At 43.4% G+C, this 27,982-nt stretch overlaps 1 protein-coding gene across 1 annotated transcript in view; it reads right to left on the bottom strand.

Moving 5' to 3' along the window:
• Nucleotides 1-10,535, bottom strand: part of LOC145346786 (parathyroid hormone/parathyroid hormone-related peptide receptor-like) — a 92,759-nt gene extending 82,224 nt beyond the window's left edge. Inside the window, exon 1 of the mRNA XM_080194515.1 lies at nt 10,373-10,535. Within this exon, the coding sequence (XP_080050641.1) occupies nt 10,373-10,447 (75 nt within the window). The 5' untranslated portion in view covers nt 10,448-10,535. The remainder of the gene's footprint in view (nt 1-10,372) is intronic.
• Between the last annotated feature and the right edge of the window lie 17,447 nt (nt 10,536-27,982).

Here is a 27,982-nt window from a genome sequence, read left to right as displayed (position 1 = left end):
TCCCGCAACCCCACACATTTACACTAGGGTCAATTTAGCATGGCCAATCAACCTAACCTACGTGTCTTTGGACTGTGGGAGAAAACCAGAGTACCCGGAGGAAACCCACACAGAGACATGGAGAATGTATAAACTCTGTACAGACAGTTTCATGAGACCAGAATCAAACCCGGGTCCCTAGCACTGTGAGGCAGCAGTGCTAACCACTGTGCCACCCTCCAAGGGTGTTGGTAATATGGGATATAGCAATGATAATGCCATTGAATGTCAAGGGGCATTGGTTAGATTCTCTTTTGTTGGAGATGGCCATTGTCTGACACAAATGTGACTTCACACACACACACACACACACACACACACACACACACACACACACACACACACACACACACACACACACACACACACACACACACTCACTATTTTTTTCCACCAGGGGATACCGAGACTAATTGTTGGTCCAAGTGAGGTTGGCTAACCCTCAACAAATTTAAGACTTGTAAACATCCCACTCCCTGTAGCTCAGTTTCAGAGTGACCATAAGACATAGGAGCAGAATTAGGCCACTCGGCCCATTGAGTCTGCTCCGCCATGCAGTCATGGCTGATATTTTTCTCATCCCCATTCTCCTACCTTTTCCCCATAACCCCTGATCCCCTTATTAATCAAGAGTGGGCACTGAAATTGCCAATGGTGCCAACAGGTTGTATTTATTTCAAAATCTAACATAGTAAAATGACCTTCACAGGAGATTTATCAAACACAAACTGACATCAATCAGATATGGGGAAATTAAAGCAGATGATCAAATATTTTGTTCAAAGAGATAGGTTTTAAGTAACGACTTGAAAAAAGAGGTAGTGACACAGAGAAGGTCAGGAAGTCAATTCCAGATCTCAGAACCCAGACAGCAGAAGTTTACCAATGGCAGAGTGATTAAAGTCTGGAACGTGTAAAAATCGAGGAGCAGGAGAGCAATTTGTGGGGCTTGCAGAGGTTACAGAGCTAGGAAGGGATAAGGCCATGCAGAGATTTGGAAACAAAGATAAGAATTTTAAAATTGCAGGAGGCAATGTAGTGAAGACAGGAATTATGGTTGTATGAGTCCAAAGATGTGCAGTGTAGGTGGAATGGCCATGCTAAATTGCCCCTTAGTGTCTTGAGATGTGTAAATTGATCCATCCACTGACTCTGTGCACACTTCCCACTGCCTCAGCAAAGCAGCCAGCATAATTAAGGACCCCAAGCATTCTGACATTCTCTCTTCCACCTTCTTCCTTCAGGAAAAAGATACAAAAGTTTGAGGTCACATACCAACTAACTCAAGAACAGCTTCTTCCCTGCTGCTGTCAGAATTCTGAATGGATTTACTTTGCATTAAGTTGATCTTTCTCTACACCCTAGCTATGACTGTAACACTATATTCTGCACTCTCTCCTTTCCTTCTCTATGAATGGAATGCTTTATCTGTGTACCGCACAAGAAACAATACTTTCCACTGTATACTAATACATATGACAATAATAAATTAAATTAAAATTAGGGGGATTAGCGTTACAGGGATAGGGCCTGAGTGGGATACTCTGTTGGAAAGTCGATGCAGACTTGATGGGCCGAATTGCCTTATTCTGCACTGCAGCATGGTGGCACAGTGGTGAGCAGCACTGCCTCAGCACTAGGGACTCAGGTTCAATTCTGATCTTGGATGACTGTCTGTGTGGAGTTTGCATCTTTTCCCCCATGCCTGCTTGGGTTTCCTCCAGGTGATATGGTTTCCCCTCACGGTCCAAAGACGTGTAGGTTAGATGGATTAGTCATGGTAAATGTGTGCAGGGTCATGGGGGTAGGCTGGGCTGGGCAAGATGCTCTTTCAGAAAGTTGGTGTAGACTCAATGGGCTGAACAACCTCTTTCTGCATTGTAGGGATTCAATGATTCAACGAGTGTCGGTGTGAGCTAGGATACAGGTCAAGAGTAACGTGAGAACTTACATTCATCTGAGTGATCAGCCAGCAGCTCAACTTAAAACCTAGTTAAAGAGATGTCAACACTAGCAATGCTGCACTCTTTCAGTATTGCACCAGAATATCAGCTTAGAATGTGTGCTTAATTCAAAAATCTATCGCAGAGCTTTGGGGGTTCCCTGGAATCAAATTCTAGTGTGAGCTGGACAAAAGATCAGCCAGCCAATGTTTTACTTTGGTGTAGCAAATTCCTCTTGTGATGAAGGAGACCCTGTATGAAGCACATACAGTGAGTCATGGTAAATGATTGTTTTACAGACGAGAGGGTGGTAAACAGTGGTGTTCCCCAAGGTTCAGTATAGGACCACTGATTTTTTGCTACATGTAAGTGACTTGAATCTAGGAATATGGAGTAAAATTTCAAAATTTGCCAATGATACCAAACTTGAGGAAATGGCAAAACAGTGAGGGTGATATGAATTGTTTGCGACAGGACTTTGATGGGCTAGCAGAATGAACAGGCATTGGCAGATGGTGTTTAACACAGAGAAGTTTGAAGTGATGCATTTTGGCAGGAGAAGATGGGGAGAGGAAACTTAATAGCACAGAAAGAGAATTAATGGCACAATTATAAAGAATGCGCAGGAACAGAGGGACCTGGGGGTTCGTGTACATCAATCTATGATGGTGGTTACCAAAGCATATGAAATCCTGGGCTTTGTAAATAGAGGGGCTGAGTACAAAAAGAGGGAAGTCATGCTGGACCTTTATAAAACTCTGCTTAGGCCCCAACTAAAGCATTGAATCTAGTTCAGGTCACTTTTAAAAAGATGTGAAGATCCATGAAAGGGTGCAGAGATTTACCAGGATGATTCCTGGGATGGGGGAGTTTTACTTACAAGATTAGATGGATGGGGCTCTGGAGATCAAGCAGGGGAGTGGGATGACTGGATTGTTCCACACAGAGCCAGCACGGATTTGATAGGCTGAATGGCCTCTTTTTGAGCCACAAATGACTTTACAACTGCCATATAGAACAGTACAGCACAGTACAGGCCCTTCGGCCCTCAGTGTTGTGCTGAGCTATGTCCGAACCCAAGATCAAGCAATCCCATTTCCTATCATTCTAGTGTGCTCCATGTGCCTATCCGAAGATGCAACTTTTTTCTCCAGAAGATCAAGCCTCGTTTTATAAGTCACTTCAACTTGACTATCACATAAGTGTATTTTAGATGCTGGCGCCTTATAAATAAATACAAGCAAACCCTGTGCCTCAAATGCCTCCAGTCAATTCACGTCTACCTATACAGCAGGGTTCTAGCTGGAAGCCGTGAAATATGCAGAAGAAAATGGCGGGAATGTGACTGCTGATCGTAAGTACAGAGTCAGTAAGAAAAATGTTCGGGACTGTTACAAGGTAAAAGATATGTTACATATAACCGAGAAGTCCAAAAAAGCAAACTGTGGATCTAAAGCCAGGTGGACTAACATGGAACAGAAATTGGAAGAGTATGTATTGACACAACGAGCTGCATGCCACAGGTTAAATACAGTTCAGTTCCATCAGAAGGCCAGGCAGATTGCTACACACTTTGGATTACAAATTATAATGGCAATGATCATGATATTTCTTTCCTATGTAACAAAGAGGATAATATATACAGGAGCAGCTGATCATGTCCCAGAAACTCCCTGGAAGCTACAAGGAATAGTAACAGGAGTAGGCCATTCAGCCCCTCAAGACTGCTCCACCTTTCAATAGGTTCATGGCTGATCCAATATTCTTCATGTCCACTTACCTGTTCTTTCCCCATAATCCTTGATTCCCTTATTGAGCAGAAATCTATCTCAGCCTCATATATACAGATAAGGACTTGAACTACGAAGCTTTTGTGGCAAGCTGCTCCAAAGACTCACAACCTCAGAGAGAAGAAATTCCTCCGCATTTCAGTCTTAAGTTAGTGGTCCTTTATTCTGAGACTATGTCCTTACTCTCCCATAAGCGGAAATATCCTCTCAGCACTTACTTTGTCAAGGCCCTTAAGAATCCTTTTTTATTTCAATGAGATCACTTCTCTAAATTCGCCTAAATTCCAATGAGTAGTGTCCCAACATGTTTAACCTTTCCCCGTAAGACAATCCCTCCATGCTGGCAATCATCCTAGTGAACCTTCTCTAAACTGCCTCCAATGTAATAATGGGTGGAATTTTCCCCCAAAATTTCTAAGTGTCACAATGGCAAGAAAAATAGGATGAACCGGGCCAGTCTCTTGGGTATGCTTTACATCGGTATGCGCCCCCACCCCCCCCATCAGGGGCTGAGACATGCCCCCATCATGACCCCCGACATGTCCCCATCCAAGCTCCATCCCCTAGCAACGCCCATCTGATGCTGCTGGAGTGTCTAGTGGCCACTGCTGGGGTGCCCGATAGGCAAAGACATCTGGGCACTGCTCAGCCATGCCCTGAACCACCCAGGAAGCTACAATGGCCTCCAAGCCTCCTGGCATGACCATTGCACCAGGTCTGCGCCAGTGAAGATCAGTAGTGACTCTTGCCGTGCCGTGCCCAAAGGCTGGTGAACTTTGTGTGTTGGGAGTTGAGCGGGCTATGTATATTTAAATATGCTAATCAGCCTCGTGCCCTTTCTGGGCATGAAACAGTTCATGCCATTCGGAAGGGGCTGGGAAGATCACAAACCATTTTGTGCCGGGTGCAAATCAGATCTTTAGCTTTGCCCGATATTTTCCCAGCTTGCCATGCTGATCACCAGGTACAGTGAGGTGATAAAATCACACACAATATCTTTCCTTAAATAAGGGGACCAAAACTGCATACTATACTCCAGATGTGGTCTCACCAGTGCCTTGTACAGTTGCAGTAAGGCTTTTTTACTCCAAACCCCTTGAAATAAGGGTCAATATTCCATTTGCCTTCCTGATTTTCAGTAGAAGCTAGACAACTTCACTCGTTCTTCAAGAGGAGGATTGAGGGAAAGAGCACATAGAGTATTCAAACATCCAAAACATGGACAAAAGTATCCCTGGCATTGATATTCCAATGAACAGGACAGCAGAGAGTAAAGGCATTGAAACAGTGATTCTCAGGACGACAGGTTATCAAAAGGTTAGTTTCACCATAGTGTTTATGTATACTGAAAGAGAGCTGTACCCAATCATGAGCTACATGCTAAAGGGGAAGTTTCCTAGTGGTGAACTAGAAGAAGCTAATTCCAAGGGGGTGGATGGAAAATGAGACAGATAATGGAGGCAATGGTTTAAATGCTACTCATGTTGGCCAGGTAGATTTTTTCAAACAAAGAAATCAATGGTTAATCAGGGACTCGATGCAAACACATACAAGTGAAGTGACAAAGAGCAAATTAGACGGCAAAAACAGGAATTATTCCTAGTGGTATAGAATCATAGAATCCCTACAGTGCAGAAGGAGGCCACTTAGCCCATCAAAACAATCCCACCCTTACCCCATCCTGTAACCCCACATAGAGGTTATAGAGGTTTACAGCATGGAAATAGGCCCTTCGGCCCAACTTGACCATGCCACCCTTTTTTAAAGGGCAATTACTGCTGTAAAATTAGACCAGGGCCAGCCTACAGCCGCCCCCCCCCCCCTCCCCCGCCACCGAGTAAAACTGTCCCCACTGGCAGAAGTGGGCAGCAGCAAGGCTGCACATTCCTCACCAACCCTCTGACAGTGCGGCGCTCCCTCAGCACCGACCCTCCGACAGTGCGGCGCACCCTCAGCACCGACCCTCCGACAGTGCAGCGCTCCCTCAGCACCGACCCTCCGACAGTGCGGCGCTCCCTCAGCACTGACCCTCCGACAGTGCAATGCTCCCTCAGAATTGACCCTCCAATATATTTAGACTCCTAATCCCCCGACACTAAGAAGCAATTTAACATGGCCAAACCACCTAAGCTGCACATCTTTGAAGTGTGGGAGAAAACTGGATCACCCAGAGGAAACCCACGCAGATATGGGGAGAATATGCAAACTCCACACAGGCAGTCACTTGAAACCGGAATTGGACCCGGGTCCCTGGGACTGTGAGGCAGCAGTGCTGACAACTGTGACACTGTGCCCCATACCATATGACAACCATTTGACATTTCTGTCAACCACTACTTCAAGGATGAACTTTGGAAGATTTGGGAAGGATGGATGTCTACAGGAAAACATAGTTTCACAAACATGGCATGTGGCATGCCTCTGTTGCTGATGTGACCAGTTGGATTAAGGACACATGGAACAGCATGCCTAAAGAGATGATTATGAATGGATTCATCAAAGCTGTTTCATCAGCGGACCAAAGAAACCCAAGGGTCAGCCAGAGGAAGACAATGACATAGAGGATGGAGGAAACATCATTCCTACCCTCAGCCTCAAGCTAGCAGCGAACTTCTACTTGGACACAGAGGACAAAGAATTTGGAGGCTTCTCTGATGTAGAGTAAACTGTGATGGAAGTGTTTTAATCAGTGATTCATTCACTGTTATACAATTTCTCATTACAATGTCTGTTGCAAATTTATCACTTAAGAACATAAGAAATAGGAGCAGGAATAGGCCATCTAGCCCTTCGAGCCTGCCCCGCCATTCAATAAGATCATGGCTGATCTGAAGTGAATCAGTTCCACTTTCCCGCTTTCTCCCCATAACCCTTAATTCCCTTGTCTACCAAAAACCTATCTACCCGCGTCTTAAATATATTTAGTGAGGTAGCCTCCACCACATCAACAGGCAGAGAATTCCAGAGATTCACCACCCATTGAGTGAAGAAGTTCCTCCTCAACTCCATTCTAAACTGCTACCCCCCTTATCTTAAGGCTGTGCCCTCTAGTCCTGCTGTCCTTTCGGGAAGAATCTCTCTACCTCTACCATATCCATCCCCTTCATTATCTTATACGTCTCTATAAGATCCCCCCTCATCCTTCTAAACTCCAACGAGTACAAACCCAGTCTATTCAGCCTCTCTTCATAGTCCAACCTCCTCATCTCCGGTATCAGCCTGGTGAACCTCCTCTGCACTCCCTCCAAGGCCAAAATATCCTTGCGCAAGTGCGGCGACCAAAACTGCACACAGTACTCCAGCTGCGGCCTCACCAGTGCCCTGTACAGTTGCAGCAAGACCTCCCTGCTTTTATATTCAATCCCCCTCGCTATAAAGGCCAGCATCCCATTCGCCTTCCTGATCACCTGCTGCACCTTGCGACTCATGCACAAGGTCCCTCAGTCCCTCTGCACCGTAGCATGCTGCAGCTTTTCGCCCTTTAAATAGTAATCCTTCCTACTATTATTCCTGCCAAAGTGGATAACCTCACACTTGCTAACATTGTACTCCATCTGCCAGGTCCTCGCCCTCTTGCTCAGCCTATCTAGATCCCTCTGCAGACTTTCCACACCCTCCGCACAATTTGCTTTTCCACTTATCTTCGTGTCATCAGCAAATTTCGACACCCTACACTCAGCCCCCTCCTCCAGATCATCTATATAAATGGTAAATAGCTGAGGCCCCAGCACCGATCCCTGGGGCACTCCACTAGTCACCAACCGCCAATCAGAATAGCACCCATTGATACCAAACCAACCGCCAATCAGGATAGCACCCATTGATACCAGAATAGCACCCATTGATAACAGAATAGCACCCATTGTGAACCAGATTTGGATATACTGAAAAAAACTGTTGTATGATTTTTCTTTTCTCAATGATGAATGCGCTAATAAAAGAGATTTGAATTGAACCCGTTTTTCTGCTCTGGTCTCTTCATATACACAACTTTGACTTACAGATGAATGGAGTTTGGAAAAATCAGAAATCTAATCAATCTGACACATACACCACATCAATTTATACACCAGGACATATCAAAACCTTTTTTTTACGACAGTTTCTGATCTACCTGCTGAATGCTCCAGGCATTTTCCATTTTTGTTTCAGGTTTGAGATACTAGTTCTTTATAAAATATTCTTTATACCAGGCACATGGTCCGATTTCAAACAATGTTCCCCACTATAAACACTCTCTCTTTGTTGTCCTGCTGTTTATGTGATTGTTTTTCCACTTAGAGCATTGAATATCCCTTCTGACAACAGCAACAATCTCAGTTTGTTTGCTCCAAGGTTGCTGTTCAAAGACTGGGTATTTTGTGTCAGCAGTAACTCAGTCAGTAACATTCTCACCTCTGATCCAACAAGCATCACACCCTACATTGGTCTGATGGGGTGCTGCACTGTTGGATGTGCTGTCCTCCAGATGATACATCAAATCTAGACCCCATGTGTCCTCCTGAGTGACAGTAAAAGATTCCATTGTACTATTCAGAAAAAAAGGAGGGGAGTGTTCCTTCGTGTGTTATGATTAATATTTAAACCTAAACCAACATCACTAAGACAGATTATCTCGTGTCCTTTTTAAATTTCATTGCTGTTTATGGGATCCGTCTGTGCACAAATTGGTTGTCGTGTTTCCTACATTTAAACAGCTGAAGCACTGTCAAAGCACTTCATTGACTGTGAAGCAGCTCAGGAGATCTCAGGAGATTCTGAGGTCACAAAAGGCCTTCATCGATGTATGTTTGTTGATTCTCTCTTTACTGAGGGGCAGGGGTGGAAAGATGCCACTTTCAACTGATCTCAGGTGTGATTGTCCACAGTACCCCTGGACTGGGACGGGCAGGGGAACAAAATAACCAGGGTTGCTTTCCTCCATCACAGCTGGGACAGAGCTATGCTTTCACGTGCAGCAACAGAATTAAAATGAACCCTACACCACCACATGGACAGATAGACGCGGTCTAGATTTTCAAATGAAGGGTGGCCATGGAGGTAAAGTAATGGGTGGGATGGGATAAGGTTCTTACAGTATCTACAGGAGGGCATAAAGATGGGAAATAGTTTTCCAAAATATTAATTGTTAAACCACTAATGCAATGTGTTTTCCTTTATTAAAATATTAATCTTTACCAAAATGAAAGTGTTCTTATTACCAGCTGATCGATTAAATAAGGGAAGTCTAGTAGAGTGTTCTAAGATGATGGATTTGATTGAGTATTTGGGACATTTGTTTTGACTGCCAAGAGGTCACTAACTAGAACACATTAAAAATAATTGGCAAATGAGCAAGATCACAAAGCCACACAGTCACACTTACATACACATGAACACACACGAACAAAAATGCATGCACACAAACGCACAGACATACATTTGCTCACACAGACATAACAACATTTATATAACATTTATATAGCTTCTGAAATATAGCAAAAATGTCTCAAGGCACTTTACTCGACTATATTGGACAAAATATGATGCCAAACCATACAAAGAAATAGGGCAGGTGACTAAATGTTTGGTTAAAGGGGTAGGTTTTAAGGGGCCGTGGACAGAAGGATTTTGGGTTTCCCCAAAGGCTTACACAGCTGAAGACATGACTGCCAATGACACAGATTTTAAAATTGGGGGTGTGCAAGAGGCCAGAACTTTAGGAGCTCGGAGGATCTTCGGGCTGGAGGACACACACACACTCTATATATACACACACACACACACACACACGTGGAGCAGAGGTAACGGAATCCAGTATCATTAGGTCTCTTAGATGCGAGTGTGATAACAGAACTGGGTTTATAATCTGTGACTCTCTGTATCAAATCTGTACTAAGCTCCTGCAAGCAAATGCCAGTGAAACCGTGCAATGTCTAGTGTTGTTGAGGAAGAGTCATATTGGACTCTGAACATTAACTTTATTTTTCTCTCCACAGAATTTGCCAGACCCGCAGAGCTCTCCAGCATTTTTCTGCTTCTATTTAAGATTTTCAGCTTCCAGTATCTTGCTTCTATCTGATAGCACATGCAAATATTGTATGGAGTGAATGTTCATACAAATACATGTGTAGGCTTGTAAACACACCAACAGTATAAGGAAAGTATATGTGAAAGAGTCTGTGCCTCTTATATAGAGTGCAAAGCTTTTCAGCTTTGTCTCATAGCATTTGCTTATATAAATATTGTACATAGTTTATGTCACACACATATAGGTCCACACTCACATGCATATGTTCATCGTACACATATGTATAACATATATGACGAGAAAGAGCTTATACATATTAAACCAATATAAATTCTGTTGCCAGCATATATATATATACGATCACACACATTTAAGAGAGAGGCAGAGATCGGCTGATTCTGGAAATGAGGGCCACCAACTTGTAAGATTATCCCCCCGTTCCAGGTACACATTCATGAAATTGATCCTCTGGTATATAAATCAACTATACTGCACACAGACATAACTATAATACCAGGAGCTAAAATGAGAAAAATGTGGATATCTCCGAGCAGGAACACGCTCTTCCATACAGGAACAGGGACACTCACCAGAGCATAGACACAGCTGAGCACCGAGCAGTACAGTAGGACTCCCAGGCTACTGGAGACGGTAGCGACTCCCATGTCCGATACTGGGCGATGTCAGACCACCACCTTCTTCTTCGTCCACTTTTCAAACTGGTTATTTCAAACTCTTTCCTCTCTTCCCTCACTTTCGACAGCATCGAATCCACGAGTCCATTCCAACTTCCCCTCCCCTCCCACCCCCAAAAGCCCCACCCCGCCCCCTCCCCAAGAGAAAAGAAATCTAATTGAAACTCTGGCCAACTTTTCTTCCTTCAGTTGTGGAGGGAGCGGAGTGTGGGGCAGTCACTGGTGATGCTGGGGTTTCTGTGCATGCTGCTTAAAGAGCAATCAAAAAAAAAATCACATCCATATGACAGAACTGAGACGCTTATTAAAAAAAAAACCCTCCCTTCCCTCAATTCTCTATTCCTCCTCTCGGATCTTCCCCACTGGCAAAACACGAATTAAAATCCCAAGCTCGCGGTTTCTGAATTGCCGCACTGGGCGCCTTGCTGTAATTTCCTCAGTACAGTTCCAGGATCTCAGCAAGGGAAAAAGAAACACCTCTTGTGTTAAGTGTGTATGTGTATTTCAGCGCGTAAATTTCGTGTTAATTTCACCCTGCCACTTTCACATTCTCCTGCGTCTACACCAGTTCATTTCCCTTATTTAGTTCCATCAATTAAAGTCCTATAAATTGAAAGAAAAGTTCCTTCAGCTTTATTTGAAACAGATTCAATTACACACACACAGATGCATTTAGTTTCAACGTTCTTGCTACACTCTTCTTACTTCAACCCTCCTTCTCCGTCTCTTTGCTGGCCAGCCCTGTGGAACCTGGAAGGGTCAGCATTGTATCAAATGATGTCCTGAAAGCCCACTGTGTGTTGGGCAGTTATCAGAGATAGGGGGTGGGGATGCGCAGAGGGCGAGCTGCCTATCACTGGCAAAGCCTGTCCTCCCTCCCTCCCCCCAGCTTGTGAGTGAGGTTGAGGCAGCCCGGAAAGGGGTTGTGGGGGAGAAATATTTTAAAAATGTAATATAATGGCTCTCCAACCCTGTCCCTCCACAAGCATGCAGTGACCTCCAGTCTCTCACCGCGGGACGGTTTCCTGACTCCTGCTGGAATCTGTTGAACTACTTTTACTTGGCAGTCGATATCCAGTCCCAAAATAAGTAGAGGAATGCAACACGGCGGTTATATAAGGAACGAAATATTCTGAGAATTATCACAGTATGTTCCAGAATCTCAGGTTTTCATTATTATCAGATTATGTTGATGATAATTTGATGTATTGAGGGGGAGAATTATAAGGTACAGTGCACAGCTTGTGTCTCCCTATGTCTCCCGTACAAAATCAGTACACAGTTTGTGTCTCCCTATATTTCCTGTACAAATACAGTGCACAGTTTGTGTCTCCCCATCTCTCCTGTACAGATGCAGTACACAGTTGGTATCTCACTATGCCTCCTGTACAGGTACAGTGCACAGTTTGTGTCTCCCTATGGCTCCTGTACAGGTACAGTGCACAGTTTGTGTCTCCCTATGGCTCCTGTACAGGTACAGTGCACAGTTTGTGTCTCTCTATGGCTCCTGTACAGGCACAGTGCACAGTTTGTGTCTCTCTATGGCTCCTGTACAGGTACAGTACACAGTTTGTGTCTCCCTATGCCTCCTGTACAGGTACAGTGCATAGTTTGTGTCTCCCTATGCCTCCTGTACAGGTACAGTGCACAGTTTGTGTCTCCCTATGCCTCCTGTACAGGTACAGTGCACAGTTTGTGTCTCCCTACGTCTCCTGTACAGGTACAGTGCACAGTTTGTGTTCGCTATGTTTCCTGTACAGGTACAGTGCACAGTTTGTGTCCGCTATGTCTCCTGTACAGATGCAGTGCACAGTTTGTGTCTCCATATGTCTCCTGTACAGGTAAAGTAGAAGCTTGACTAAAGAGAACAATTTCTTTCCCTTTTGGGACAATATGGCTCATGTGTGTCTAACAGTCAACTATTTTAAGAACAAAGAACAAAGAACGGCATAACACAGGAACAGGCCCTTTGGCCCTCCAAGCCTGTGCTGATGACGATGCCCGAACTGAACTAAAAAAAACACTTCAGCCCTTACTCAGTCCGTATCCGTATATTCCATCCAGATGCCTTTTAAATGTTGCTAATGTACCTGCTTCCACCATCCCCTCTAAGCACCTATCACTCTCCGCATGAAAAACGTTCCCCACATTTCTCCCTTAAACTTTCTCTCTCTTACTTTGAATTTGTGCCTCCCTGTAATTTACATTTCCACACTAGGAAAGAGCCTCTGACTATCCACTCTGTCTATGCCCCTCATAATTCTGCAGATCTCTATCAGGTCTCCCATCAGCCTCCATCTTTCCAGTGAAAATAATCCTAGTTTATTTAACCTCTCCTTATAGCCAACATTCTGATGAACCATCTTTGCACTCTCTCCAAAGCTTCCACATCTTTCTGGTAGTATGGTGACCAGAACTGCACACAATATAGCTGCAATATGACTTCCCAACTCCTGTACTCAATGCCGTGACTGACGAAGGCAAGCATGCCATATGCCTTCTTAATCACCTTGACCACCTGTATTGCCACTTTTAGGGAACTGTGGACTTCCACACCCAAATCCCTCAGATATTAATGTTCCTAAAGGCTATGCCATTTACGGTATAATTCACACCTAAATTTGATCCTCCAAAATGTATCACCTAGTGTTTTCTGGGTTAAACTCCATCTGCCATTTCTGTACACCAGTCTCCAAACTATCTATATCCTGTTATATCGTTTGATCCTCTGTATCCCCAGCACTATCAGCAACTCCACCAATCTTCATGTCATTGCAAACTTACTAATCAGACCACCCACATTTTCTTCCAGATCATTTATATATACTGCATACAACAGAGGTCCCAGCACTGATCCATGCAGAACACCACTGGCTACAGATCTCCATTCTGAGAAATATCCTTCCACTGCTACTCTCTGTCTTCTATGACCAAGCCAGTTCTGTATTCAAATAACCAGTCCACCTCAATCCCATGTGATTTTAATTTTTGTACCAGCCTGCCATGTGGGATCTTGTCAAACGCCTTACTAAAGTCCATATAAACTACATCCACAGCCTTCCCTCATCAGTTATCTTTGTTACCTCTTCAAAACATTCAATCAAGTTGGTAAGACATGACTTCCTCCTTACAAAACCATGCTGCCTGTAATTAACTAATCCATTTTCCTCCAAATGTGCATATTTCCTGTCTCTCAGTATCTTCTCCAAAAGCTTCTCCACGAGTGACATCAGGCTGACTAGCTATAATTTCCTGGAGTATCCTCGCTTCCTTTCTTAAACAAGGGAACAACATTCTTATTCTCCAGTCCTCTGGAACCTTTCCTGTGGTCAAAGAGGATGTGAAGATACCTGTTAAGGCCCCGGCTATTTCTCCCCTTGCCTCCTGTAGTAACCTGGGATAGATCCCATCTGGCCCCAGGGATTGGCTATTTAATGGAATTGGTGATACTCAACACTTCCTCCTTTGAGATATTGACATTCTCTAGAACATTCACACATCTATCCCTGACCTCAACATCTGACATATCCTTCTCCTTGGTAAATACTGATACAAAGTACTCATTAAGGATCTCACTCTTTTCTGACTCTTTGCGTAACCTCCCTCCATTGTCCTTGAGTAGGCCTATCTTTCTCTTGATAACCCTCTTGTTCCTAATATATGCATAAAAAGCCATGGGATTCTCCTTGACCCAGTTTGCTAAAGACATTTCATGTCTTTTAGCCCTTTTAGCCCTCCTAATTCCACATGTTCAGTGTGCATTGTACCATTCTGACCTGATACTGTACTGGTAAATTTAATGTGAGTCTCAGTGGCCAGTAGTCAGATTGAAGAAAGAATCAGATCTTGGTCTTTTTGCTACAGTTTCTACCTGATATCCATTCAAGAATTAATTACTGTCTTTGCAAGATGCTCACCGAGACTCATTTTTACTTTCCTTTACCAGCTTGTACACATGTTCCTTTGTCCTGTAAATCAGAGTTTTACCTGCAATCTGTGTATCACATTAAGCTTTTCTATTGGTTTTAATATCTTATCTCTTTATCATACTATCTGCTACTGTTCAAGCTGAAGGGACCAATGTTTTTCAAAGCTTTCATTGTGACACAATCTCCTGATATGAGGGCTCAGCTTCACAGACCTTTCCTGCACCATTTCCACAGCTTGGATCATTCCCGTACGTTTCAGAAACCAGACTTGAGCTCAGTATGATGGTGTGGCTCTGCCAAGTTATGAATTGGTACAGGACAGCTGTACAGAGCAAGTCTCCCCAGCAACTTTATCTCCCTATCTGCTCTGTACCACCATAAAATTCAGTCCAGACTCTACAATTCTGAGAGAGTCTGAAGCTTCTAGTTTGTGGGTATAACTATTACATCAACTTATCTGCCCGTTCATTAACAATGTACCATTTTTTATCTATTTGCTATTCTTTACTTATTCATCTATTCCTCTATTTATCAACATATCTATCAGTATCTATATATTTTCTATTCATTCTTGGGATGTGAATATCCTGGGCAGGCCAGCATCCATTACCCATCCCTGAGTACTTTTAGAATACACTGTGGAGCCACCATCTCTCACCAATGTATTTAACATGGTTCAGGCTTGTTTATGAGGGAGTTCTGACAGTTTGATCCAGTGACACTGAAGAAATGATGATATAGTTCCAAGTCAGGATAGTGTGTCACTTGAAGGGGAACTTGCAGATGATGTTGTACCCATGTGTTTGCTCCCTTTGTTCCTCCGGATCGTAGAAGTTGCGGGATTGAAAGTGCTGAAGTATATATTTAGTAGATGATAGACACTGCTACCAGTGTGACCTGGTAATGGAGAAATCAATGTTTAAGGTGCTGGAAAGGGTGCCAATCAAGCGGGTTGCTTTGTCTTGGATGGTGTTAAACTTCTTGAGTATTGTTGGAGTTGCGTTCATCCAGGAAATTGGAAAATATTCCATCACACTCCTGACTCGTGCCTTGTAGATAGTGGACAGTCTTCGGGGAGTCAGGAAGTGAGCTACTTGCTGTGAAATTCTCAACATCTGAACTGCTCTTGTCGTCCTAGTATTTTTATGGCTGGTCCAGTTAAGTTTCTGGTCAATGGTAACCCTCAGAATGTTGATGTTGGGGAATTCAGTAAGGGTAAATCAAAAGTTAAAGGTCAAGGGGAGGTGATTAAATTCTCTCTTGTTAGAGATGGTGATTACTTGCCATTTGTGTGGTGCAAATTGTATTTGCTGCATACTCAACCCAAACTTGAATGTTATTTAGGTCTTGATGCATGTGGGCGCAGACTGTTTCAATATTGAGAAGTCATAAATGATGCTGAACACTGTACAAACATCAGCAAACATCCCCACTTCTGACCTTAGGATGATTGGAACTAGAACCCTATCCTGAGGAATGCCTGCAGTAATATGTGAAACTGAGACGATTAACCTCCAACAACCACTGCCACCTTTCCTTGTGCTAGGTGTGACACCAGCCAATGGAGTTTTCCCCAAATTCCCACTGATTTCAATTTTGCTAGGGCTGTTTGATACGTAACTCAGTCAGATACTGTCTTGTTGTTTGGATCAAAACAACAGTGAGGTCAGGAATAGAACCAAAAGCATCAGTGAACAGATTATTGCTGAGTAATTACTTCTTAAGAGTCAGTGACACTTTCCGTCACTTTACTGACAATTGAATGTAACCTGCTGGGATGGTAATTGAGCAGATTGGATCTGTCCTGCTTTTTGTGAACAGGGCAATTTTCCATTCTGGCAGGTAGATGCCAATGTTGTTGTTATACTAGAACATGTTCTATTATTTATGAACCTAACCATTATCTTATATCACCTCTATACTCCTTCACTCCGTCAATTACTTACTTATCTCTTTTCTCTATTAAATATCTCTTGTCCATTACCATTTTTTATCTATATCTTCCATCATTATTTATTCCTTATTTTTTTCTCCTCTACTATTTATCTATCTATTTACAAATATACATACAAGGGTGGCACAGTGGTTAGCACAGTGTCTCACAGTGCCAGGGACCTGGATGCAATTCTGGCCTTGGATGACTGTCCCTGGAATTTGCACATTCTCCCCATGTCTGTGTGGGTTTTCTCCGAGTGCCCCAGTTTCCTCCCTTAGTCCAAAGATGTGCGTGTTAGGTGATTGGTCATGCTAAGTTGCTCCTTAGTGTCAGGGAGACTAGCAGGGTAAATATGTGGGGTTACAGGGATAGGGCCTGAATGGAATTGTTGTTGGTGCAATCTCAATGAGCCAAAAGGCCTCCTTCAGCACTGTAAGGATTCAATGATCCTGAGTGCCGCAGTTCTTAACCTGGTTCCAGATTTCCGGTCTTATTTCCAAATAATCTCACTTCCCAATTAATTATCTACTTCCCTTCAAAGTTTCAATTGATGGATTTATTTAGAATGTGCTTTATATTTTAAATCCGCTCATCACAATTGTAAATTCTGACCCTCACACTTTTATCATTGCCGGGGCAGTTCCACTGCCCCAATGACACTTTCAATTTTAACTTTATTCACTCTTGGGCCTCTTTAACTCAACTGTTAATTTAGAAGGTCTTCATTGCTATGTGACTGGTATTCTTCTCATTGAGTTTCTCACAGATAAAGTATCTACCTTGCTGAGATGGCCTTCCGATGAAGAATCATCTCCTTCTGACCTCCCAGCATGGCTCCAAGTCATACTGGCCTGATGACACAATGGTGAGCTGTCTCACAACGCCAGGGACTTGGGATCAATTCTGGCATTTGGTGACTTGTCTGTGTGGAGTTTGCACATTCTCCCGTGTCTGCCTGCGTTTCCTCAGCATGCTCGGGTTTCCTCCCAGAGTCCAAAGATCTGCAGGTTAGGTGGATTGGCCATGCTAAATTGTCCCTTTGCGTACCAAGATGTGTAGGTTAGATGGATTAGCTGTGGTAAATGTATGGGGTTAGGAGTTAGAGTGTGAGAGAGAGCCTGGATAAGATACACTGTCAGAGTCAGTGCAGACTTGATGGACTAAATGGCCTCCTTTTGCACTGTAGGGATTCTATGATTGGGTTCCAGATTTAATCCATGGTCACTAGCCATCTAGCATAGCTCCAATTGCCATTGCCGTCCGAAGTGCCCTCAGCTCTCTTTTGCTTTCACACTGAGTGTGGCTTCTATATATTCCCTAATTTGTCTCTGACTTCTGCTAGACTCTACGTATAGGCAGGGAGAATTTGTGTTCCTCGTGGGCCAACAATGGAAAGAACCTTTACCATTATTTACCATGCATGAGTCAACTTCCGTTCCAGCTTGGCCTGGCAGGAAAATCAAAGCCGCTTCTCCACTCAGATCTGGGTCAAAATTACAGTCAGGTCCAGATAAGATAGGAACACAAAGAAACAAGAATAAGGAGTAGGCCACTCAGACCCCAAACCTGTTCTGCCATTTGATAATATTATGGCTGATCTCATTGTGGCCTCAATTACTCTTTCCTTCCTGCCCCCATAACCCTTGATTCTCCTCAATCCAGTCTTAATTGAGAGATTCCTAATTTTTCAACTGTGTCCCCTATTTCCAGATTCCTCAAAGGGAAACATCCTCTCAGCATCCAAAGATGTTAAAGCAGTCCTTGCTATTATTTCAGGAGTCATAGAGTCATAGGGGTTTACATCATAGAAACAGGCCCTTTGGCCCAACTTGTCCATGCCATGCCTTTCTTTTGACCCCTAAGCTGGTCCCAATTGCCCATATTTGGCCCGTAGCCCTCTATACCCATCTTACCCATGTAACTATCTAAATGCTTTTTAAAAGATAAAATTATACCCGCCTCTACTACTACCTCTGGCAGCTTGTTCCAGACACTCAGCACCCTCTGTGTGAAAAAAATGCCCCTCTGGACACTATTGCATCTCTCCCCTCTCACCTTAAACTTATGCCCTCTAGTTTGACTCCTCTACCTTTGGGAAAAGATATTCACTATCTAGCTGAACTATGCCCCTCATTATTTTATAGACGTCAATAAGATCACCCCTCAGCCTCCTACGCTCCAGAGAAAAAAGTACCAGTCTATCTAGCCTCTCCTTATAACTCAAACCATCAAGTCCCGGTAGCATCCTAGTAAATCTTTTCTGCACTCTTTCTAGTTTAATAATATCCTTTCTATAATATCCAGAACTGTAGACAGTATTCCAAGTGTGGCCTTACCAATGTCTTGTACAACTTCAACAAGATGTCCCAAATCCTATATTCAATGTTCTGACCAATGAAACCAAGCATACCGAATGCCTTCTTCACCAGTCAGTCTACTGTGACTCCACTTTCAAGGAGCTATGAACCTGTGTCCCTAGATCTCTTTGATCTCTAACTCTCCCCAACGCCCTACCATGAACTGAGTAAGTCCTGCCCTAGTTCAATCGACCAAATTGCATCATCTCGCATTTATAGTCCTGCCCTGATTCCATCGACCAAAATGCATTACCTTGCATTTATCCATCACCTCAGCTTAAAACTGGAGAGAGCAGCTTAAAACTGGAGAATCCTGGCAATAAGTAACCTAATTGATAATTGCCGACTTGCTATACATATTGTGGAGATGCCGCCATTGGACTTGGGTGAGCGCAGTAGGAAGTCTCACAGCACCAGGTTAAAGTCCAACAGGTTTATTTGGAATCACAAGCTTTCAGAGCGCTGCTCCTTTATCAGGTGAGTGGTGGTAGGTTATATGCTGTGTTTATGAACCTACCTCCACTCACCTGAGGAAGGAGCAGAGCTCCGAAAGCTTGTGATTCCAAATAAACCTATTGGACTTTAACCCGGTGTTGTGAGATTTCCTACTTACCATAGTCCAGGATGCCAGGTAATGAAGGATAGAACTGGAGCAAATTTTTTACACACTTTCAAAAACATTAATGTACAAAGATGAAAATCACAAACATGCACTTCCTAATCCAACAACTCCAGTTTCAATCTGTTCCTATTTATAGAAACAGAAATGTATTGCCCACTACTGAAACGTAACTTAATTTAATTCATACGCAATCAATACCATTTTTTCACCCAGAGGGTGGTGGAAGTCTGGAATGCACTACCTGAGAGGCTGGAAGAGGTGGGAAACTTCACAATCTTTAAAAGGTATGTGGATGAGCACTTGAAATGTCATAACATTCTAGGCTATAGGCCAAGTGTTGGAAAATGGGAATAGTGTAGATTTAGTGTAGTTTTGTTGGTGCAGATTCGATGGACCAAATGGCCACTGCAGCTTCTAGTTTTTATGTCCTCTTCTGCACTGTGTGACTCTATGGCCATCCACTATCCATCCATTATTTCTGGTAGGAGTAAAACCTTGCCTTTATAGCTGTATTAATGGATTTCTACATTGTTGGAAACTTGTGCTTTAAAGGCACTGTATAAAAGTCAATGTTGATATTGCTGCAGCTGTGTCATATTTCAGGTGTTCCATTAAACTAAAATCTTGCCTTCTGTTCAAATGGATGTTAGAAATGGCCTTGCAAAGAAAGGGATTTGCTTCAGAGACCTGATCGACAATCTGCCTTCATCAAAACCAGAAGTGTATTAACATAGAAACATTTAGTGCCCCTGATCCTATTCTGCCATTTAATAATATGGATAATATGTATCCATTCACCCACTTTGGCATCATATCCACCTTTGGTAGTAAAAACCTATTGCCATCTGATATTAATTGAACTGTTAACTACTGCTTTACCAGGGGGAAACCTCTACAATTTTATCATGTTTTGCATGAGGAAATGTTTCAAAATTATCTCGTTAATGGCTTGGCTTTGATCTTAAGTTTGTGTCTCCCCCATCAATGGTTAAAGTTCCTTTCTATCAACCCTATCAAATCCTTTTAAGAGTCTAAATGCCTCAGTTAAATCACTCCTTAACCTTCTCGGTTCCAGGGAACATAAACCCAACTCATGTAACCTTGTCTCATAATTTCATCCTTGGATTAGTCATTTATCTTATTGCTGTTTGTGTGATCTTACAGTGCACAATCTGGTTACTTCATTTGCATAAATATAAACATAGAAATTACTGGATGAAAAAGACAAAGGCCCATTTAGTTCATCTTCTGTTAGTTGCATGATACATCGATGATGGGTTGACTAATCATATCAATCAATCACTATCGCTAAGTTTACAGTAAACCTAAATGTAAATGCCCAGTGATGGAAAGCTTTGGGAACCAGTGGTTGAAGTTCATGGAATCCCAATAGTGCAGAAGGAGACCATTCGGCCCATTGAGTGTCAATAACATTCCCACCCAGGCCCTATCCCCATAACCCCATGCATTTAACCTAACCAGTCCCCTTGACACTAAGGGGCAATTTAGCATGGCCAATTCATCTAACTCACACATATTTGGACTGTTGGCGGAAACCAGAGCACCTGGAGGAAACCCATGCAGACACGGGGAGAATGTGCAAACTCCACACAGACAGTGACCCAAGTCAGGAATTGAACCCGGATCTCGCACGCTGTGAGGCAGCAGTGCTAACCACTGTGCCACTGTGCTGCCCCTGATCATCTCAGGCACTCTGCATTCCCACCAACATCCCCTCTAAAGTTTTTTTGGCTGTGTGTGGCCTATTCAATTACTTGCGAGGGCCCTTTAAACGCTTTGAGAGAGCCTCACAGGGCTGGTAACTTAAAGGGGTTGCCTTGTGTACAGCCTTTGGGGAAACTACCAAGTTGCTGTGCAGCCGTGCAGATTAGAGGGAGCATTACTCACCACCTGTCATGTCTCAAATTACTCACATACTATATCTTAAAATCTAACCAAACAACACTCAGTGCATCCCCAGAGTAAATAATTATACATGAAGCATTTTGGAACGTTTAAAGCCACAGTATGTGGTGGATGAAGAATAAGACTCGTTTCAGACAACAGCTCAAAACTGATTGCCTCACAACAACCAATGTGGTTACTGAATGGGGAGGCTTTCTGTGGTCACATGGAACCCCAATGCATAGATGAGGATGATGACCAGATAGGAAACCTCTGGCCACAAAGGTTTTAATTTATTTTAAATCTTCTGCTTCTGCTACCCACCTGAAATGGAGCCGTTTCCTCGGAAAGTACTAACAAAGATTTACTCTATATTTAACCCAACTCAGTAAGAAGTTTCACAACACCAGGTTAAAGTCCAACAGGTTTGTTTGGTAACAAACGCCACTAGCTTTCAGAACTGGCTGTTCCTTCGTCAGGTGAGAAGGAGCAGCGCTCCGAAAGCTAGTGGCGTTTGCTACCAAATAAACCTGTTGGCCTTTAACCTGGTGTTGTGAGACTTCTTACTGTGTTTACCCCTGTCCAATGCTGGCACATCCACATCATGTCTTTGGGTCAGTATGGACAGGATGGGCTGAATGGCCCCTTTTTGTGCTTATAATTTCTATGGTTGTATGACCAAAATAAGATGCTATTAGGTTAGGTGACTTGGCCAAAAGAAGTGAAATTTTAGCAAGTGTCTTAAAGGAAGAAGATAAGGTAGAGAGGTGTAGGGAGGGAATTCCAGGTCACTGTGGGTATGGTGAAGCAATTGTGATTGGGAACGCACAAGAGGCCAGAATTAGAACAGCACGATACCTCAAACAGTTGTGGGGTTGAAGGTGATTACAGAGACAGAGAGGTGTTAAGCCATGGAGAAATTTGCAAACAAGGATGAGAATTTTAAAATCAATCTGGCTCCTGGCTCCAGGAGCCAGAGTTGGTCAGCCACAGAAGGGTGATCGGGAAATGGAACACACTGCAAGTTAAGACATGGCAGCAGAGTTTTAAAACAATTTATGGAGGGTTGAATGTGGGAGGCCAGCCAGGAGTTTGTTGGAATAGTAGAGTCTGGAGTCTCATATCTGGTTGAATGAGCTTTGGCTCTGGCTTGCAATAACCACAGTCACTTACATAAATATTTATCCTGACCTTTGATTAGATATTTAAAAATTCATTTTACGGGACATGAGCTTCTCTGGCCAGGACAGCTTTTATTGCCCTTCATTTCAGAGTCAACCACACTGCCTTGGGTCTGAAATCACACATAGGCCAGACCAGGTGAGAGTGGCAGATTTCCTTCCCTAAAGGACATTAGCAAAGCAAATGGGTTTTTACAACAATAGTTTCATGGCCTTTTAATTCAGATTCACCATCTACTGTAGCAGGATTTGAACCTGAGTCTCCAGATCTTGCTCTGGACTTCTAGTCCAGTGACAATATTACTGTGCCATTGTCTCCCCTATATAGTGTTAGCCAAGACTTAGTGGTGGCCTTCTCCCTTCTGGGTCACAGGGAGGAATTTTCCCATCCCACAGGAATCGTAGCAAGTAGGGCAGACCATGCAAAGTTCCATTGAGTTTGGGCGGAATTTTCCATTCTTGGGATGAGCACGGTTAGAAAATTCTGCCCACAGTGTCAGGATTAAAGTCCATATTCCAATCTGACAGTTCAGTGCAATGCTGAGGGAGGGTTATAAGTCCTACGCCACCATACACCACCTTTGGATGAGATGTCAAGCCAAGCCCCTATCTGACCTTTCAGATGAATGTAAAAGATCACAAGACAGCATTTGAAATAACCTAGGGAAATTCTTCCATTGTCCTGGCCAACACTAATCACTCAACCAACTATCAGGAAGAAGACATCTAGTTATTTAATTCATTGGTATTAAATGAGACCCAAAGATTGACAAATCAACTGCTGCATTAACCTATATTATAACAGCAATTACTCTACAAATACACTATTTAATTGGCTGTGAAGTGCTTTAGGACATCCGAAAGTTGTGAAAAGTGCGACATAACAACATTGACACGTAGAAAATAGAATCAGGACGAGGCCAGTTGGACCTTAGAGCCTGCTGTGCCACTCATTATGATGATAGCTGATCCCACCTTCCCCCCGTTTCCTTTTATCCCCTTCTCCTCAAGTGCTATAACTAACTGCTTCTTGTAAACATAAGGACCAGAATGTTATGGCCATTCATGCCAGCAGAATTTTCCCATCCTGCTGCATGAACTGGGATTTGTCTGTGTGCCAAATTCTCCAACCTTGCTGCAGTGGGAGCATGGCGTGAACCGCCAATAAAATAAGATCGTATCCATAATGTTTTCAACTTACTTAAATACAAGTTTGTTCCTTATTTCTGACTTTCTTTCTATCTTTTTACTTTCTTTTCTTACTTTTTGTACGTATATTCAAGAAAAAGACTGAAAACAACTGAGTATTCTCCCAAACTCCAAAAAAAAGGTGCCAAACTTTAATTGGAAGCCATGGACAAATTTATCAAAAATCTGTACCACAGAGAATGTTCGAGAATACTGTCAGAGATGTTATCAATGTTTGTCTAAAGGGTGAAGAGGCCATAAGGAGTACTCAGCACAGATTTACAAGCAATTTTTCATGCGTCACGAATCTAATGGAATTCTTTGAGGAGGTAATTAAGTTGGCGTGGGAGAGGTATTCAGCTAATCTTATGTATGTAGACTTGCAAAAGTACTCTATGGGATTTTGCATCTTTTAAAGGTAAACCTTATTCACTTGACATTCAATAAGTCCAACCCCCACAACAGCAACAAAGCAAAAAAACTGTTGAACCAGGCAGCCAAAACATTGAGGAACAAGTCAGAAAAGGTCCTGCTGTCATGTGCAGTGATCTGATCATACATTTTATCTACATTTTTAGAATGTAGATTCAATGTAGATGGAGGTGAGTCTGAATAATGAAGGCCAATTGAAGAAATTTCAATATTTCAATCTTGAAATAAGGTAGCTAAGAGATGACCTTTTTGCACTACAGTAGTGTATGCTACAGAAAAGGATGGGGTAAATTTTCAGCTTCACACCCTGGTCAGTTAAGCTGATCCCCCCACCATTTATGGAAGCCATCAATTTGCATCCTGTTATTTAAACAACACACAAGAACTTTGTTACCATCCAGGACAAAGCAGTCTGTCTGAAGAGCAATCCATCCATCAACTTAAACAGTCAGTCCTTCCACAATCACTGAACCGTGGCCGCCACTTGTTCTATGAAAGAAGGGATTAGTAAGAAGTCTCAGGTTAAAGTCCAACAGGTTTCTTTGGAATCGCGAGCTTTCGGAGCGCTGCTCCTTCATCGGGTGAGAACATAAGAACATAAGAACATAAGAAATAGGAGCAGGAGTAGGCCATCTAGCCCCTCGAGCCTGCCCCGCCATTCGATAAGATCATGGCTGATCTGTCGTGGCTCAGTTCCACTTTCCCGCCCTCTCCCCATAACCCTTAATCCCCTCTCTTATCAAAAACCCATCAACCCGCGTCTTAAAAATATTTAGTGAGGCAGCCTCTACCACTTCAACGGGCAGAGAATTCCAGAGATTCACCACTCTTTGAGTGAAGAAGTTCTCCTCAACTCCGTTCTAAACCGCCCCCCCTTTATCTTGAGGCTGTGCCCCCTAGTCCTACTATCCTTTCTGAGAGGGAAGAGTCTCTCCACCTCTATCCTATCCATCCCATTCATCATCTTATACGTCTCAATGAGATCTCCCCTCATTCTTCTAAACTCTAACGAGTACAAGCCTAGTTTATTCAGCCTCTCCTCATAGTTCAACCCCCTCAACTCCGGCATCAGCCTAGTAAACCTCCTCTGCACTCCCTCCAAGGCCAAAATATCTTTGCGCAGGTGCAGCGCCCAAAACTGCACACAGTACTCCAGCTGCGGCCTCACCAATGCCCTATACAGCTGCAGCAAGACCTCCCTACTTTTATATTCAATCCCCCTCGCTATGAAGGCCAGCATCCCATTCGCCTTCCTGACCACCTACTGCACCTGCAAGCTGGGTTTTTGCGACTCATGCACAAGGACCCCGAGGTCCCTCTGCACCGTCGCCTGCTGCAGTTTTTCGCCACGTAAGTAATAATCCTTCCTACCATTATTCCTACCAAAGTGGACCACCTCACACTTGCCAACATTAAATTCCATTTGCCATTTCCTGGCCCATTCGCCCAGCCTATCTAGATCCTTCTGCAGACTCTCCACACCCTCCGCACAATTTGCCGTTCCCCCAATCTTGGTGTCATCAGCAAATTTCGACACCCTACACTCGGTTCCCTCCTCCAGATCATCTATATAAATGGTAAAAAGCTGAGGTCCCAGCACCGACCCCTGGGGCACTCCACTAGTCACCATCCGCCAATCCGAATAGCACCCATTGACCCCCACTCTCTGCCTCCTATTTGACAACCAATCCTCTATCCACGCTAACACCCTACCCCCAACTCCATGTCCCCCGACCTTCTGCAATAACCTCTTGTGAGGTACTTTGTCAAACGCCTTCTGAAAATCCAGAAAGACCACATCCACCGGCGCTCCTCTATCCACCGCCCTAGACACATCCTCATAGAACTCCAGTAAATTTGTCAGACACGACTTCCCTTTAATGAAACCGTGCTGCGTCTGCTCTATCAAGCAATAGAGAGGTAAGTTTCACAAACATGGCATATATAGACAAAGACACAAATGCAAGATAATGGTTGGAATGCAAGTCTTTTCAGGTAATCAAATCTTTTCAGTTACAGACAATGTGAGTAGAGAGAGGGATAATCACAGAAAGAAATTAGGTATAGTTTATAGCTCTTGGGGCTAAAAGGATCAAGGGCTATGGGGAGAAGAGGGGATCAGGATATTGAACTTGATGATCAACCATGATCATCATGAATGGCGGAGCAGGCTTGAAGGGCCGAATGGTCTACTCCTGCTTCTAGTTTCTATGTCTCTGTAGCGCACTGGGTTAATAGAATAGTTGTGATAATGACCTAATGATGTAGATCATGATATAGCAGCGACATCGGCAGTCACATGCTCGAGAGTCTGTCGACAGAGCAGCTGAGCTTTTCCAGCACTTTCTGTTTCTATTTAATCCACCATGTTGACTAATGTGCCATCACATGGTATCTAACTTGGTTGTCCTCTAATTGGTATGCAAGATGTAATACTGCATAACCGAAGTATCTGAATGTATTTGGGCATCATTATGACCAAAACTGAAGACGTCTTTGTTTTGCTGATGTTGTTTCTTCTTCATCTGAACTTGTGTGTTTATCCTATTGACAATTTTCCATGCAATGACGTGAATTTTTTTTATTCATTCCTGGGACATGGGCGTTGCTGACTGGCCAGCATTTATTGCCCATCCCTAGTTGCCTTTGACAAGGTAGTAGTAAGCTGCCTTCTTGAATTGCTGCAGTCCACGTGCTGTGGGTTGAGTCATCCTGCTATTAGGGAGGGAATTCCAGGGTTTTGACCCAGTTACAGCGAAGGAACAGTGATATACTTCCAGGTCAGGATGGTGAGTGGCTTGGAGGTGACTTGAGGAAGTTGCAGGTCGTGGCATTCCCATTTATCTGTTGCCCTTGTCCTTCTAGGTGGAAGTGATCTTGTGTTTGAAAGGTGCTTTCTAAGGATCTTTGGTGAATTGCTACAGGGAATCTTGTAATTTTCAAACATAACAATAGCATTTATGTCAAACCTCCTTCACAACATTCCAACTTCAAGTATGACAGTTAAGTCAGTCAAATTTTCCTTCATCACTTTCTGCTTGCTGTTTGTAGCTTAGACTCCCAACTCATACTAAACCTACTGCAATAAAATTCACAAGCAAACTTAAATCATTATTTTCCTAACTCACTGAGTAAATGAATTTATTCAATCCTGAATGTCAGGTAGGTTCAGTGCACCACAATGCAACATAGCTTCAGCCTTTTACTCAATATTTCACTTTCTGGAACTGCTATATCCCCGGGTTGAACAACACAGTGGTGTGCCGAGGATGGGTTCCATACCTCAAATTCAGTGGTGTTCCGACCTCTGGGCCCGCCATTGGAGCACAGCCAATTATACACAGATTGCCTGCTATTAGTGACGAGGGTGAGGACAAGGCTTTTATCCTGTCCAGTGAATGCTGGAGGGCAGGATGTCCAGTCAAGGAAACTGACCCAGAGCAAGATCAGGGCTAGCCTTTTAAAGGCCTCTCAGCATGGGGCAGTGTCAGGACACTCTGCAGATGAATAATTTTGTGGAATCATTGTGCAAGTAGAAGAACTTGTGCAGTTTCCGGTCTTGCAAGGTAAGAGCATTTTTTTTAGCTATTCTCTGCAAACCTTGTCATTCTTCAAAAGTTTCAAACGTCAGCGACTCTCCCACTGCTTGACATGGAGGAGTTGTGCATTTCTTACACATTTCCATCCATAGATGTCTGTGCCATCAGTGTGAGGGGAGAGGCAGCGTAGAAGAACCAAATCAAACCCTAGATTCAATAAGAACTCAGTCAGAATCCTCCTGGGTGCAGTATCAGAGCAATGTGAACAGCTTATTCCAAACACCTGGCAAGAGGAGGAAGCCCAACCAGACTGCGTGGGAGGAAGTGGCTGAGGTGGTCAACACTGTGGGTGTTGTCAGAAGGACTTGGAGCCAGTGCCAGTAAAGGTTCAATGACCTAATAAGGTCAGCCAGGGT

The sequence above is a fragment of the Carcharhinus amblyrhynchos genome, chromosome 8 (assembly GCF_965287045.1).
Source record: "Carcharhinus amblyrhynchos chromosome 8, sCarAmb.v2.hapA, whole genome shotgun sequence".
Lineage (NCBI taxonomy): Eukaryota > Metazoa > Chordata > Chondrichthyes > Carcharhiniformes > Carcharhinidae > Carcharhinus > Carcharhinus amblyrhynchos.
This window is presented reverse-complemented; position numbering and strand designations above follow the sequence as displayed.